The sequence below is a fragment of the Hypomesus nipponensis genome, chromosome 10 (genome assembly GCF_054491055.1).
Source record: "Hypomesus nipponensis isolate SF chromosome 10, ASM5449105v1, whole genome shotgun sequence".
Taxonomy (NCBI): Eukaryota; Metazoa; Chordata; class Actinopteri; order Osmeriformes; family Osmeridae; genus Hypomesus; species Hypomesus nipponensis.
Window position 1 is genome coordinate 13,593,740 of NC_140370.1, and position 15,026 is coordinate 13,608,765.

A 15,026-nucleotide genomic window follows, 5' to 3' on the forward strand; every position below is an offset into this window, starting at 1 on the left:
ATAATATGGTTTCATAAATGGCTGTGGAAATGCGTCTTTTGCTGAATGGTAATTGCCAAATGAATAATGTGATTAGCACACACATACACTGACAGTGAGACTGATTGAAATGTTTGTTTATTTAAGCTGAAGGCAGTTGCGCTCAGCAAGAAATTACAAAAGACAAAAACATAAATCCAAATTGCGGAGTGATTCACATCGCCAGCCTTCACACAGATAACACCAACGAACACAACGCATCTGAACAATCGAACCTACGGCAACCCAGAAGGGTTGTTTCCATGTCAGACCCTAATACCATCATTTTCCCAGCCAGTTGTCATCTTGTAGTTGGGAACTTGGGCTTCATCTCAGGCTTCATTCCATCCATGAAGGAAGACTTGGCACAAATGATAAAACACGAACACAACATTCACAACTTCAACATAGCAACCTCTTTCCTTTGCTGTGTACAGGGTGTAAATCCATGCCCAGACAATGGAACGCTTTATTTGCAGTGACCTCACAAAAGACGCAGAGACCAAACAATCTCATTGTGTGATATGAATTACTATTTTATATCTAACAACTGGTCACGTTATGGTTAAAGCATTGAGGCTAAGATTTAACTGAAGCACTTGAAAAAAAAGTAGGGAGTAGAACTGCCTTGGTTCTGAAGATGCAGTTGGTGGTGCTGTATTGAGAAAATGGTTTAAAAATGGCCAAAGGTGCTTTAACAAAGGCTCCAAATGTAGAGCTACACCAGACATAGTTGACACCAGATGTTTTGTGTGTTTGTCTTTGGAAGCTGCTCGTAAAACCTGGTAGACAACAAAAAATGTTGTCTCTTGTATAACTACTTCAGAAACCAGGTCCTCACCAAAGTGTGTCTTATGGAACTACTTCAGAAACCAGGTCTGAGGCTGTAACCATGGTGTCAGAGGGAAAGTGTCTGGTAGGGGCAAGCTATTACTGAAGGCACATTGGGTTTACAGCCTGAGCACAAACTAATGACAATAATGGACTGGTGGCATACAGGTTGCAAGCCATAATACCAGCAGAAAACCTAGCCAAGCATAATAATCTGTAGCTAGGTTTCTAAGCTCTGGACCAGGATAATTATATCCCTGGCAGAGGAAAGAATGTGTTTTTTTAAAGACACACAGAGGACACCAAGTGTTCACTATGTGTATAACATGGACACTTCTTAGTGGTAAGCCTTGAATGCCAGTGAATCTGGAGCAGATACAAAAACATTTATAATAATTGCCTGACAAATATTGTGTCAGGCAACTCGATAAAAGTCAAAAAATGATTTATTTGCAAATAATTTATTCAGGTATACAAATACAAAACATCTCTCTTGGTCATGTATCATAAAATAGGTATGTCTCAACTGTCTGGCAAATCCACTGTATTTACTGTGTTTAAGTGTTGCAAACATGCAACTTGACCTTCTAAAAAGGCCTATTTTGGAGACATGATTCATACTGTCAAGTAGAAATTATGTGACTTTACAGAACAGAGATGGAGCAGGGGTTGGGAAATATTACCAATTGAGGGGCATCATATCTCAATCTAACGTAGCTTCCAGAAAGTTCCTCTAATAAATCTTTATTAGATTCTTGATGTTTAACCATACGGTCGCAAATCTGATTAGTGGATTAAAAGTTAGAACTGTTAAAAAGTGGTTGCCAGTCCTCAAACACCCAGAACGAAGGAGAGAGTGGCCAAAAACAAACACCATCAGTAATAAGACGACAGATACACATGACGGGCTCAAACAGCATTCATACAAAGTTGTTTTGCATTCGATTTGTATGTATTGTGCTTTGGCCTGTTCATAAAAATGCAAGGTAGCTTCTCTCTGAATGTACCTCTGACAGTGTGTAGCACTTTTATTTAAAAAGAACAAGACATGGTTTACGTAACCTCATCGAAAACATTGAGAGATGTTCTAATATACTGTGTCTTTATTCAAAAAAAGCGGCTTTCAAAAGACAAACTCCTCCACTAGTTTGTGCAGAAAGGGTATTCTTACTCAAGTCTTGCTCTGATACACACGTACATCACCCACAGTCCTAGCGTCGTCTGATATTCAGTCTTTTCCCAAAGAATATCGCCCCTAAAATCAAAGGAGTTCAGAGTTGGGCTGGATATATGAGCTCCACCAGGTCCTCAGGTCCTGACCATGGCTCTACTCAAAGCCCAGCCTTGAAGCACCTAGAAATGGATTCTCCATGAATCCCAAAAAGGAGCTTCTCAAAATGTCTACCGGGCTTTGAAGAAGATTTCGGCTGGAACATCAAACGAGCTCAAGCACCTAAATGGGCATAAAAGGCACTTGATCAGAGAGGAATACAGCCCCCATTCTTTTTTCCGAGGCTGAAGGCTGTTGCAAACTTTCAAAAGTACACACATGAATGCAAATGGACTCACACATACACTAAACCCACAGAACCAACCCCACACACATCCTACCTGAAGCAGAACACACACTTACTGAGAAAAAAACACGACATAAGAAAACCACACAAACCTTGATTGTTCCTTGGCTGTTCGCAGCAATCAGTACGTTCGACTCCTGAAGGATAAGATGGTCAAGAAAACATGAGAAACACACACACAGAAATCAGATCATATTTATCCTAAGGAAAATACAAAACATAGCTGCAAGCCCTCTCCTGCTCTACCCAGGAGAAGGCTAAACCCGCTGCGGGGGCCAGAAGGCAGCTTGGCCTGCTGGGAGCCTCACCCCATCAGGCAGAGCCCTCCAGCACACAGCACTGACAAACTCGTTGGTGTCGTCCTCCTTCTTGTCCTTGTCCAGAACGCTCTTAACAGTGTCAAACTTGAACGTCAGCAGGGTCTTGGATAGGCCCTTATAGTACAGGTAAAGAGAGTTGTTCTCACTGCCTGCGGGAGAGACAGACAGGATATCATCAGCTGAGGCAACAAGCGTGTTCAGCGGTTGAAACAGAAGGATGGACAAACAGACAGGTAAGCAGACACACACACACACAGACAGACAGACAGAGACAGACAGGATATCATCAGCTGAGGCAACAAGCGTGTTCAGCGGTTGAAACAGAAGGATGGACAAACAGACAGGTAAGCAGACACACACACACACAGACAGACACACAGATTTGAGTCTGAGAGGACTCCAGGCGAGCTCCTCACACTCACCACAGGCTACGTAGTCTCCGTTGGAGGCCAGGCCCACAAAGTTCTTCTCGTTGATGTGTCCCTTGAAGGAGCGAAGGCAGTGCGGCTTGTTGACGTTCCACAGCTTCAGCTGGCTGTCTGTGGAGCTGGGGATCACAGACACAGTCACACTGGGGTCCCTTCTCCGCAGGGCGACGGCATAGCAATGTGTACCGCATCGCGTGAGACGTCGTTATAAAACTGAGGCGTTACGCCCGTGTAACCACGGTAACTTACGCAGAGACTATCTCCTCGCCGTTGACAAACTTGGCGTAGGACACGGCCTTCCTGTGGCCTTTGAACACCATGATGGGCTGCTTGGTGTTGCGGAGATCGTAGTAGTGGACGCAGTGGTCTGTGGAGGAACACCGGCAATACATGAATCTCTTGCCGTGGGCCCTGCACTCTGAAGCGAGGACAAAGGGCCCCGACACGTGCGCCGTCTGTCAGGGAGGAGGAGGCAGCTCGACGGAGGACATACCGGCGCATCCGAAGGCCAGGTGGTACCGGGACGTGGGGCTGAACTTCACACAGCAGACGTTGGCTTTGGCCTCGATGCTGGCGACGGAGTTGTCGAGGTTGGTAGACCACAGCTTCACTGAAAATCAAGCGGCACAACTGAGGTCCAAATCCAGATTGGACACAGTTCCAGCTCGTGGCGACGTCGTTCTTTTTCAACCAGCTGGACAAATTATTTGTTGATGTACTTTAAAACACCTCTTCTTTAATTGTTACCTTTAGCGTCATCTGAGCCAGAGGCTAAGAGTTTGGGGTCCATCAAGTTGAAGTCGACACTCCAACATCTTTTCTCATGCTCCTGAGGACAGAATATCACACACGTTCAATTCCAGTCACATTCACTCGAACATTTTGGGTGCAGGCCAGCGACTGGGCTTGATTGCACTATAGCACAAGGAATATTTTTAATCAACTCAACAACTATGCTTGAGTCTCCCCAGTGTCAAATACCAGGTGGGGATTCGAGTCATCACAATGATCCAAGTGGTTCCATAAGGCCAGGCAAGATCAACCAAGCACAGATACATCTATGAGTAAAATAATTGAAATATTTAAGGCCAGTGAGGAGTTTACATTTAGTCCTTTTTACCCACAGTATCTTACCTGGTAGACTTTGGACCTCTGTCCAGTAAAGCCGTCCCACAGGATGACTGTGCCCTCATAGTCACTGCTGGCCAGCAGGTTCTTATGGTAGCTACTCCAGCTGATACAGCTACACACAGGAGGGGAAGGTCAGTTAGGGCCACAAGACACAGGCATGGCAGGTCTCAGTTCAGACAAACTGATATACATAGCGAGTGAGTGTTTGTGTTCACAATGAGGAAGCTATACCAGACACTATGCAAGCCACAGAAGACGAGTCAAAAATAGAAATGACCTGATCTTGGAGTTGCAGGTCATCTCGTTGACGGGATAGTGAATGTCCACAGCATCCTGGATCACTGTGCCATACTCAAATACTTTGATCTTTTTGGTGACACCCGCGATGGCAAAGTAATCACAGTCTCGGTCAAACTCAATGCTGCAAAGAGAAGGGGGAACACAGAGAGTTTCCATTGAGTTGCTTTGATAGGAACTCTTTCATGACTCTTGACAAGGGAGCAAGAGAGACTACATACAGCAGAACAGAACCAGCCAGTGATGATATGAGAAGACTACCCTCTGCTGGTCAAAGTAGGTATTAACAATGTGGATGATAAGTCAAACGAATTGAATACCTAGAGACAATACTGGAACCATTGTAGAGGTCACTGGCATAGGACAGAGTGGCCAGTGGCCGTACGGAATTGTAGCGGGTGAACTTGGACAGACACTCCATAAAATCATCCAGCTGATTCAGATTCCTGCCTTCATCTGCGGAAGAAAAAAAAATCAAATCAATGGCAAACTATTCAGATACACCTTTGCTATAGTGTGCCATCTTTTCCAGTATTGTCTTAATAAATCCACAGGGAGAGTGCGGTTGTACCCGTGATGCGTGTCATCCTGTTAGAGAAGTAGCACTGCTCAAGGTCTTCAAAGTGTGCTGTCAGCCTTTTCCTCCGGGACGCCAGAGTGCTGTTGTACCATGTCTGCCTCTTACCCTGGGTGGCACAAACACTCAGCATATTTATTGGATATTCGGTTACTATGAAAAAGGGTTAGGGTTAGTCAAGTATCTTTAACGTCACGAAAGGGAAAGCATGTAAAAACATTCACCAACAAATGAACTGAGACCATTTAGAGAAGGAATGTACCTGAACCGCACCTCCAAACCCTGGAGGTTGGTTGTATTCTGTGGAATCAATAATACTACTGCAAAACAAAGAGGCAGGGATAGGTTGATACAGGTAAACCATTGGATGATATCATTTGCTTTAATATGAGGGAGATTCATATACACTCTTTACAGATATCTAGATTCAGATGTTTTTAATACTATTTGTTTCTGCTTAAAAGAGTTTTACATGGATTGAAGTCAACATAGATGATCTGACTTACAGGAATATTATGATATATACACACCGGTGTGTGTGTGTGTGTGTGTGTGTGTGTGTGTATGTATGTATATATAGTTGTATTTTATTTTTATACATGTGTTCAATATGCCTCTAAATGCTTTAAGAGCAGCACATGAATGTAAGCCTGATGATTGTACCTGGGAGCAGGGGGCGGAGCCTCCACATTAGGCACAGTGCTGTCCAGGTCCGACACTGGGGAGTACAGCCCACTCATTTCCTAGAAAACACACGAGACACAAGCCTGAGGTCAGCTCTGAAATGAATTCAGGTGGACAAACATGAATAATGTTTCTAAATGAAAACCATTATTTTGCTGGGGGTGAACATCTGATTTGGCTACACCATCAGTGAGACAAGCAGGCTGTATTGCACAAACGATATATTGGATTTCCAGATAAAGAAACAATTCTAAAGGTTTCATTTTTACCTCCACACGTTTGATATCCTCCTCCAGAAAGTTCAGTTCCTTCTGCAACTGCTCCAGTTGCTAAGATCACAGAACACAATATGATTGAACATTACGTCATTACATCGGGGCCTACATCAGAACTAGGAAATATAGGGAAAAACTCAAATGAACCTCTCGTTTATTCCTCCTGGCTTCTTTCAGAAACTCCATCAAGATCTGTCGCTGTGCTGCTTGGGATTCCTACATGAATAACAAACGCCATACCATGTCAACCAGATAAGATTTTTTTTTTTGTAAAGTAAAACAACATATAATGAGATAATCACCAGGCTAAGGCACGTAAAACAGGTGGGTGACATACACACAACACCAGCATTCTAAGAAGCATAGGTGATATGTCACACTTTAACAGTCTCGAAATAATCCATACCGCTTCCAACTGTTTCTTTTTCTGGACCAGTAGCTCCAACATCAGGTTGACGTTGGCGAGATCCAGGTTATCTTGTTCCGGGCCTAGAACGTCCTGGAACACCTGCCATCTGGTTCCATTCTTCAGAAAAAAGAAAGAAAAACACCCAATTGAAACCTTGCAGCTACACTTTTGACTGTGTGTTTTCTAATGTTTACACTGTGTCACTTACAGGATGGTCTATCTTTAACCTCTTCTCATCTGACCTCTGTTTTTGCTTAAGGATAAGCTCATTGACTGCAAGAAAGCATCAAAACAAGAATTGACACAATTGCAGAACAAAGATGCAAAGCACTTGCAAGACTACCTAATTAAGAAGACTATCACAACCTCTACTTCACAGCGTACAATCAGACTTTAGGAATAGTCATCTGCACAGCCTCTCATGACCGCATTGCCTGTGTACTGTGTCAGACCTACCAAGAAAGTTTGGATACAGCTGGTCGATGTTGTCTATTACGTAGTTACATTTCGGACATCTGTTGCTGTCCTCCAAACTCTGGCGGATGCACTTGTAGCTGAGGCAAAACAAGTTTGAGAAATGTGACAACAAACATGGGTAGATGTGGGGCAGGTGTGTTCCAATCAAACGTGCCATTGGCTGGTCTAATGTGAGCTAAGGATTCCAATTTTTGCTGCCAAGACGTAGCTTACCAGAAACTGTGTCCACATTTTGTCATGTGTGCCTCCTCAATCATTTCAAAGCAAATTGGGCTGCGAAAACAAAGCACGTCAAGTTTAATATATGGCCTCTATAGACTAACCCCACAACATTTGGTGACTAGTGATAAAGAAAAGGAAACGTTACCTATAAACACTTGACATGTTAAAACGAATGTTTGCTACTTGGTTGAAACTAAATTGCTACTGTAGATGTAGCAGGCTAACTTTCTGGTTTGCTTTTTACTATTGAAGCTACTAGCTGGTTAGTGACGAACAAGCTTTAAAATAGTACATAGCTAGCTAGATCCAGCCAGCTAGCTAATGTTAGACAAATGTTCAATTACACACTGTCTAACGTCGATAGCTTATACTACAAGGACTCACCACACAAAATCGTTGCTTTTATCCTCGTATGAATTTAAAAGACCGTTGTACAAAGGTGCTGAGTAGAGAGAACGTTTTCTGCTTCCACTGGACGAGGATGGACTGGGTCGGCTCAACGAAGCTAAGCCTCCTCTTGAAGACTGAACAGCCAGGGCAGGAACGGGCAATCCCTCACCAGCTGTTGCTGTCGTACGTGTGGGCACAACATTTCCAGAATTGTTACCATTTGTACTGCCTGCTGCGCCGTTCCCACCATTGACGCTGGCAGAGTCTCCAGTACTGCTGCTACTTGTGCTGGGTACAGAGCCTACCCCACCGCTACTTTGCTGTTGCCGGTTGCTGGACATAATTGAAGACCGATGCTAAACTCTTCTAAGGCCGCTAGCTAACGTTAGCCGGTGAGCTAGCTAGCTACCTAGGACTACTCTTTAGTTCACTGCATCCGTACTGAGCTAGCCTAGCAAATAGCTAACTAGCTAGCTAGACTAAGCTAGCTAGTTTAGCAAGCTCGCTTTTTAAGGCATAAAGCAATTATTTACAAATCCATTTAGCAGTTACAATTGCTTTTTTTGCAAGCCCTTGCGAGTAACCTGTTGGAGCGTTATGAGAAAACTTGTCATGCCTATCGGAACAAAATAGTCAAATGCTTCACACAAAATTAACGTCTATCTTGCTACGTTTGAGGATTTGCAGAACCAATCTCTAAACTCTCGTGGGTTGCCAGATTTGTATCGCGCTATCCCCCTATAGAGCATTCCACGAACCCCCTTACTCTGTTTTCACATATTTTACTCACTGCACTCATGGGAAAAGAATGTAGAAAGGCAGTGGTACTATAGTAAGTCTGTGAACAGGTCCAAGGTCACCATGTGTTTTACGCAAGTTTTTTAGTAATGGTTTTAGACCTGTGGGTAGAATTGTGTCATGGGTGTAAAATAACATTGAAATGATTTCAAATTCAGAATATTTTACATGAAGATGTAGGTAAACCATGCTCTACTTACTACACTAAGAGTTTATCACTATCAGATGGTTCCATCTCAATTCAAACAACAATTTGACACCATTAAACTGGGCTGATCTTGCATTTGCACCTGCGTCACACGTGATGAGGAGATGTTTTTCTGTAACAAAATTACCTAGTAAAACAACTACAATACTGGCAAGTCGCAATCGTTTTACGATTTCTGCCATCCGATTTGCAGGCTTCAGAATTTTACACTAATTTAATTGTCTATTGACAACCACAAGAGGGCAGCATGTTTCAGTACATATGGTAGACTTTTGTAAAAGTTTGCCAAACTGGTGGTCTTTCCCTATGGGTCTTTCCCTCTTGGTTTTCTATTTTGCAGGATACTATAGCCTGGTAGACCAGTCTGGCCATTACGGAGGCCTCCTCCCTCAATCTTTTCATAGAATGTTCAAACCCTCGCGTGATTTAAAAGCAGACGGTCCAACAGTAGCATTATGCTTTTTGATCTAATTTATGTTAAGTATACAAGTAAGAGGGGTGCTGTAAAGATACTCAGTTAAATGTTGGTTTTTGAAAGAAGACATAAGACAATTGACAATAATATTTTGTTACTTTGTTTACATTTTTATTGAGATAACCCATTGGCCCTGTAGAGAGGATTTTTTCAAAAACCTTTAGCTGTTTAACGACATACACTATACGCTTTATTTAGGCTGCAGTGTGTATTCACACGTCACATTGAGTTCTCTGTGTGTTTTCCATGTCCACTGTCACTGGGGCAGCAGATTTCTAAGGATGATGAGGATCTGAGTTTCATGTATGGTCACAGCGTTCAGATGTAACTTTCCAATGTTTGCACTTGTGGAGGAAGTCTGTGGGTCATTGCCTATGTATTTCAATTAAGATGGAAACTGTCAGGCAAGGAAAATTACTGGATATCTTGAAGAATAAACTAGTTTGCTAGTGGTTTCAAAGACCACTGTGTCAAGCACTTTCCATATTTCCCTCCTGGCTGTTTAGAAAAACAGATATGATTATCACAAGGTCATAAAGGGTGTTTTTGTCCACCTTTTAATTACATTATTAAACCTCAAATGATCACACTAACAACAGACATCCAATCGTTTTGACTTTTTCTAGGGATTTAGTAAGGAAGTCCAAATCCCTCAATCACAACTAACAATTTATCCAGCAAAATACACCTGCTGCTCATGTCACAGTTCATTTGGAACTTCTAATCAAGTTTTACACTGATTAAAGTTTAAGTAATTTGATTTAGTTTATTGCCAATAACACACATGCCCCAAATAGCCAAAGAGAGTGGTACCCCATTGAAATGTTTAAACTATTGCTGTTTCTTGTGATGTGTTTTTCCCTTTTCCACTCCCTTCATCTGTCCATTATATCAGCTTAGATTTTCCCTATTCTGTTTTTGGTTCCTGAGATTGTGGTTGGGATAGGGCTGGGGTTGGGGTCGAGCTCAAATGAAGGATAATCTCTTAGAGGTCCTTTGCTGTGGGGGGTGAGGCTCAGGAGTGGCCATTCACTTTTTTTTTTTTTTTTTTTTTTTACAAAGTTGCAGCTGGATCTCAAAGCACTTTGATAAAAAAGCTGAATGTTTTGCAGGCAGATCCTCAGGCTGGTTGCGGAATTCTTGCCTCCCACTGTTAGGAACCTTTTTTTTTACCCCTTTAGGGGCCCTCGCCCTAACTGCCAGTTGCTTCAAGTTGGCCTGTTTGCAAATTGAGCCTGACAAAAAGAGGGGGGGCAAGAAAATGGGTGTATTTGGAGGTGTAACACCAGCTGCAATAGTGTTTGATCAATCCTACCAACAGATATCTTATTGGGAGACAGGCTTGGTCAAATTCTGCTCATTTGCAAACTCATTTAGACTTGTATAATGTAGTAGCAATAAATATAGCAGTAGGCTACATCTTTTGTTGTTCTCCAAAATGCAATTTTGTGTTTGTTATCTGCTCTTTGACTTGCTCCATGGTTAGGAATAAATGTAATTGAAATGTATGGCTGGTGTTTGTGACTTCTAATATATAGTAGAAAGGAGACCCATATTGCATTTAGCCAATGAGTGGATTTTGGGGAGCAGGTGCATACTGTTTAAAATGATGTTGCAGAAAGATGGTTCCCTTTCTTAAAGTATGACTAGCATGGCACATTCGCATCGATAACGCTCAGTCACCGATGTGGTTGTCATCGTTCTTTTTCAAATTCCAAATGTCGAAATTTGCAACCCCCCTTTTTTTAAATGTGTGACACAGATGTGTTGTGAATCTTAGTTCTTGAATGGTGTGCCAATGTTAAAAGAGAGGAACCCAACGATATAGCACCATTCAACAAAGTGCCAGATAATAGCAGTAGAGGGGGACGGACAGTAAACAACTCGACACAGTGCGTCAACGGTGCATGCTGGAGAGGTTTCCTCTCTAATAGAGTGTAGGGGCAGGGTCTGTGATGTCAAGCTCCGGGTAACAGATAAAACGTTTCAGCGCGTTGGTTTGATCTCCTGGATTGGCTGGGCGAAACTGGTGGACTGAATGGCGCAAAAATATATCCATTACTTGAAATGAAATGCATGTGGACACAAGAGGACTTTACGCACATTTCAAGGTGAATTGATCAAACTATTTTCTTTGGGACTTTATTCTTGCACCAGCGTGCACTTTGCTTTGGACTGATTTGTACACATCCTCGATACCTTCTTGGACGCAAACACTAAAACGAATTTGTAAATATTGTCTGGTAGCCTAAACCATAGGACCAGACAATTGAAAACTTTATGGATAGCGAAATCAAAATAAAATGAATTTCCCGCCGTTGTGTCGACTTCTCTAATGACTGCATGGGCTTGCCTTCTTATGGTTGCACCTGGTCTGTGGTCCTCGGAGTCTTCCATAAGGAACTTAAGTGCAGAAAGCTTTATAATTGGTAATAACTTTTCACACAAAAGTTTTTAAATGTTCAGCCTTAGTTGAACTATAGGTGAACAAGAGCGCGCACCAGGAGCAATAACGCACATAATATAACTAATACAACCTCCCATTTGCGCGGCATAAATTAATTTATTGAAACCATCTTGACATCTTTAAACAAGATCAGAAGGATAAATATATTTGTATTCATGTGTCTTTTGTAACAAATGCATCTTCTAGGGGACAGATAGAGATTATACTCAAACCTTTCTAAACTAAAATCAGATTGACCCTTTAGCCTATATTCTTACAGGAGGAAGATGGTGGCTGGTTAGTATGGCCGTCATTTACCCAAATTGGCGTAAACTGTGAAGACTGGTTTTTATGAGGAGCTAAAGTGATGCGCGCTAAGAGGGTCGCGTGAATAAACATTGGTGCCCTTCTTTGGAGCAAATACTAAGACAAAAACACTGCCTATACCAAATATACCAGGAATAACCTCAATATGCAATATCCCGAAGACTTCGATGCTAAGTGACTGTAATTATTTTTCCATTCTGAGTGCACTGACAGGTGTTCTGCTGCTCGCATCTGAAGACAGTTGACAGTTTCTCTACGTCTTTTCAAACGTGTTTCAATTTATTCAAATTTTGGTATTGGAAGTGCTACCAATTTTGATATCTTTAGACACAGGGTTTACGGACTGAACTCATTCATTTCCTCCTGAACCTTTAATATACAAAATGTTGCTTATCAGACTACTGGCTGTTGTCCTTATTCTTGCCAACACATGGCTGCTGGACTCTGCGCAATCAGATCATATCCGAAGGTACAAACGCACAATAGCCCAAAAAGCCGACAGAGAGTTGGCTCACTTAGGTGAACAGTGCAGGTCCAGCGTCAGACACCCAAGGCAATCTCGCTGGTTATCGGCGCAACGATACCCTCTTGTGGCCCACCCTAGGACACACACACTGTGGCGGAGGGACCTCCACCACTTCGCTGGTGCCGAGGAGTCCGTTTGTGGTGCGAGCGGCTGCAGACCTAACGAGAACACGGACCCTAAATCCTATAAAGGCTCTGCTTGGAGTTTGGATGGCAAGAGCTTAGGAGGGGATATTTCAGAAGAGGTGCAAACCAGACCTAAGGGACTTCACACGCATGCACAAGTCAGTCTACATCAACCTGCCCCCAGCGAAACAGCTCTCATTCAATCTGACACTCTGGACTCAGACACAAACTCTGACAACCCAGAGGCTGGACGGCTACAACAGCGGGGTCACCCCCATCTCCCTGAAACCCAGTCAGTCCTGACCGATGGCCTCCCTGACATCTCCCTCCACCACAGTCCCACGACGTCCAACCATGACAGCGAGGACGGATGGGAAGCGTACCCTGACAGCCTGGTCACCTCCAACCCCCAGGGGCTCCCGCAGCAGCACGGCGACTACTCGGCTGAGAGAGAAGACTACTCCGGGGAGCAGGACGGAGGCCCGGAAGCCTCCAGCCCCACCAGCAGTGCATCGTCCTGGGGATCTGAGGGGCCACGTGTGCCCTCTAACCGGATGTCTTCCCTATACTTCAGTGGGCAGAGGGAGCAGCTGAGGGTTAACCCAGCTGCCAACGTGGAGCTGCCCAGGGCCGAGTTCACACTAGAGCTGTGGGTGAAGCCTGAAGGAGGACAAGCTAACCCAGCCGTCATGGCAGGTGAGTAGCTGTAGTCACTGTGACACCCCCCCCCCCCTTCCGCCACCCCCTCAAAACGACACACACACACTATCTCTCTTAGTCTCTCCTTTTCTTTATCTCTCTCCCCATACTCGTCTTTAACTTGTTCTGTTATGTTTCATGGTTTATTTTATTCACTGTGGATCAAAAAATATTGCAGCAGTGTTGAAGCCAGAAATATACAGTAGGGCAGATGAAAGCAATGAGGAAATAAGCCGTTATGAGGTGCAAATGTTGTAAAAGACAAGTGGTCTCCAGCTGTCTCTACTATCCTACAAACGTCATGTATTCCATGAGAAGGATCACTCATTCATGTTTGGCCTAGTTGTCATAGGACCGCTGAAGTGGTCTGGATCCTTCCAATCATTCTTTTCAGATGCATTCATAAGAGTTTCAAGATTGCTGGTTGCATCTTGATTGCTAGTTCAGGTATTTCAGTGAAAAATCCAACTTGACACTGTACCATTTGTGTGTTACAGACTTTATGACATGTTATTTTTAGTTTTCTCCCCCCCCCCTAGTGATGTTTCTAGTTTGTATGAGTTTTCCACTATATTCCATAGAAGTGTAGACATTTGTGGTTTGCCTCACTTTATTTCAGACTTGTATTGATTATCTAGAGTGTATTGTCACTGGGCTACTTATCAACAAATACTTGTAGTATTCAACTCTGGTCACAGACCAAAAAAACAGTAAAAAAATAAACTGAAATGATTGCTGTTTTGATCGATGCTTTTGATGTTTAGATTTTTTGAATGACACATACGCAGTTTCAAACTGACAAATATTGTGTTTGAGTCATAGTGGTCTACATTACTGTTGTAATGCTAAGGTTCCTGTGTGCGGCAGACCCAGGGCTGTGTGAGGGGAAACATGGTTCAGGCAGGAGGACTCAGTAATGTTATGTTACTTGATACTTTATTACACGTTACAATACATTATTGTAATATTTGATTTGGCGTATGGTTGTGCTCGCAGCGGCTCCCTGCCGCACCCAACTGAGACACCGTCTCCTGAGACACCGTCTCGACATCCGGGCAGAGAGCAGCGACGCATTCCCCCTGAGGAAGAAGAAGAAGAAGAACCAGACAAAAGGGGGGAGGCCGGGGAGGTGGAGGCCGCAGGAGACCGAGAGTGTCTGTGTCGCACTAGCAAAGCAGGACCTGGGAACCCTGCTATATACCCCGCCCTATTAGGAGGGTGTACCTTGACGCGTGATGACGATTTGCTGATGCGCTAGGTCTCGCGTCCCCCAGCATGAACCTGCTTCGCTTGTTTGTGGCACTATACTGGTCCTCCTCGTATCCCTCCTCCTTTCAACCGTCACTAATTTGCGTGCTCCGAGTGTAGGACTTTATCATGACCAACCTTGATGTGACAGTTTGATATGGTTAGTTCTAGGTTCATATAATTATCTAATTTGTTGTTTATAAACATTTATGTGCTGCCTCTGTTTTTTCTGGTATTTTTTCCTTTTGTATTTTTATTGGTTTTAGGTAAGTCTAAGACTAGGTTGATCGTCTTACTCTTTTTACTCTTTAATAGAGTTTCCCATTGATGTTTGGATGTAGTTATTATGAATACTTGGCAAACATACTGTCTCCTGAAAACTGTTTTCAGAGAATGAAATGCGTACCCATGAAATTGGTCTACCTCCTCTAAGATATTTTGCTACAGTCATCCATTTTCCTTTTCTATAATTTTTCCCCCGATTTCCCCCTAAACATGTGTGTTTGTGTTTGTGTGTGTACTGCGGTGTGTGTGTGTA

The 15,026-nt window shown here is 43.2% G+C and overlaps 2 protein-coding genes across 2 annotated transcripts in view; one reads left to right on the plus strand and one right to left on the minus strand.

The window, feature by feature from the left end:
• Positions 1 to 1,294: 1,294 nt before the first annotated feature.
• On the minus strand, positions 1,295 to 8,337 carry cop1 (COP1 E3 ubiquitin ligase). The gene is made up of 20 exons (XM_084706685.1): positions 7,631 to 8,337; positions 7,238 to 7,297; positions 7,004 to 7,101; positions 6,756 to 6,820; positions 6,545 to 6,664; positions 6,286 to 6,354; positions 6,133 to 6,192; positions 5,843 to 5,922; positions 5,442 to 5,499; positions 5,174 to 5,288; positions 4,923 to 5,058; positions 4,583 to 4,726; positions 4,309 to 4,417; positions 3,922 to 4,003; positions 3,668 to 3,784; positions 3,424 to 3,541; positions 3,169 to 3,293; positions 2,735 to 2,895; positions 2,519 to 2,563; positions 1,295 to 2,302 (listed from the first exon to the last, which is right to left on the minus strand). Exons 1-20 carry the CDS (start codon positions 7,975 to 7,977, stop codon positions 2,285 to 2,287), a joined length of 2,127 nt encoding a protein of 708 aa, XP_084562811.1. The 5' UTR covers positions 7,978 to 8,337; the 3' UTR covers positions 1,295 to 2,284.
• A 2,717-nt stretch (positions 8,338 to 11,054) lies between these two features.
• pappa2 (pappalysin 2) overlaps positions 11,055 to 15,026 on the plus strand; it is a 46,356-nt gene continuing 42,384 nt past the window's right edge. The window contains exon 1 of the mRNA XM_084706686.1: positions 11,055 to 13,237. Coding sequence (XP_084562812.1) covers positions 12,274 to 13,237 — 964 coding nt within the window. The 5' untranslated portion in view covers positions 11,055 to 12,273. The remainder of the gene's footprint in view (positions 13,238 to 15,026) is intronic.

What these genes read in the sequence shown, in the direction of transcription:
- cop1 (XM_084706685.1), bottom strand. Translation starts at nt 7,977, where the DNA reads ATGTCCAGCAACCGGCAACAGCAAAGTAGCGGTGGGGTAGGCTCTGTA. An exon ending in ACCTGCAACTCCAAGATCAG is followed by an intron (nt 4,418 to 4,582) that starts GTCATTTCTATT and finishes TCCTGTGTGTAG; the next exon opens with CTGTATCAGCTGGAGTAGCT. An exon ending in CCTGGCCTTCGGATGCGCCG is followed by an intron (nt 3,542 to 3,667) that starts GTATGTCCTCCG and finishes GTTCCTCCACAG; the next exon opens with ACCACTGCGTCCACTACTAC.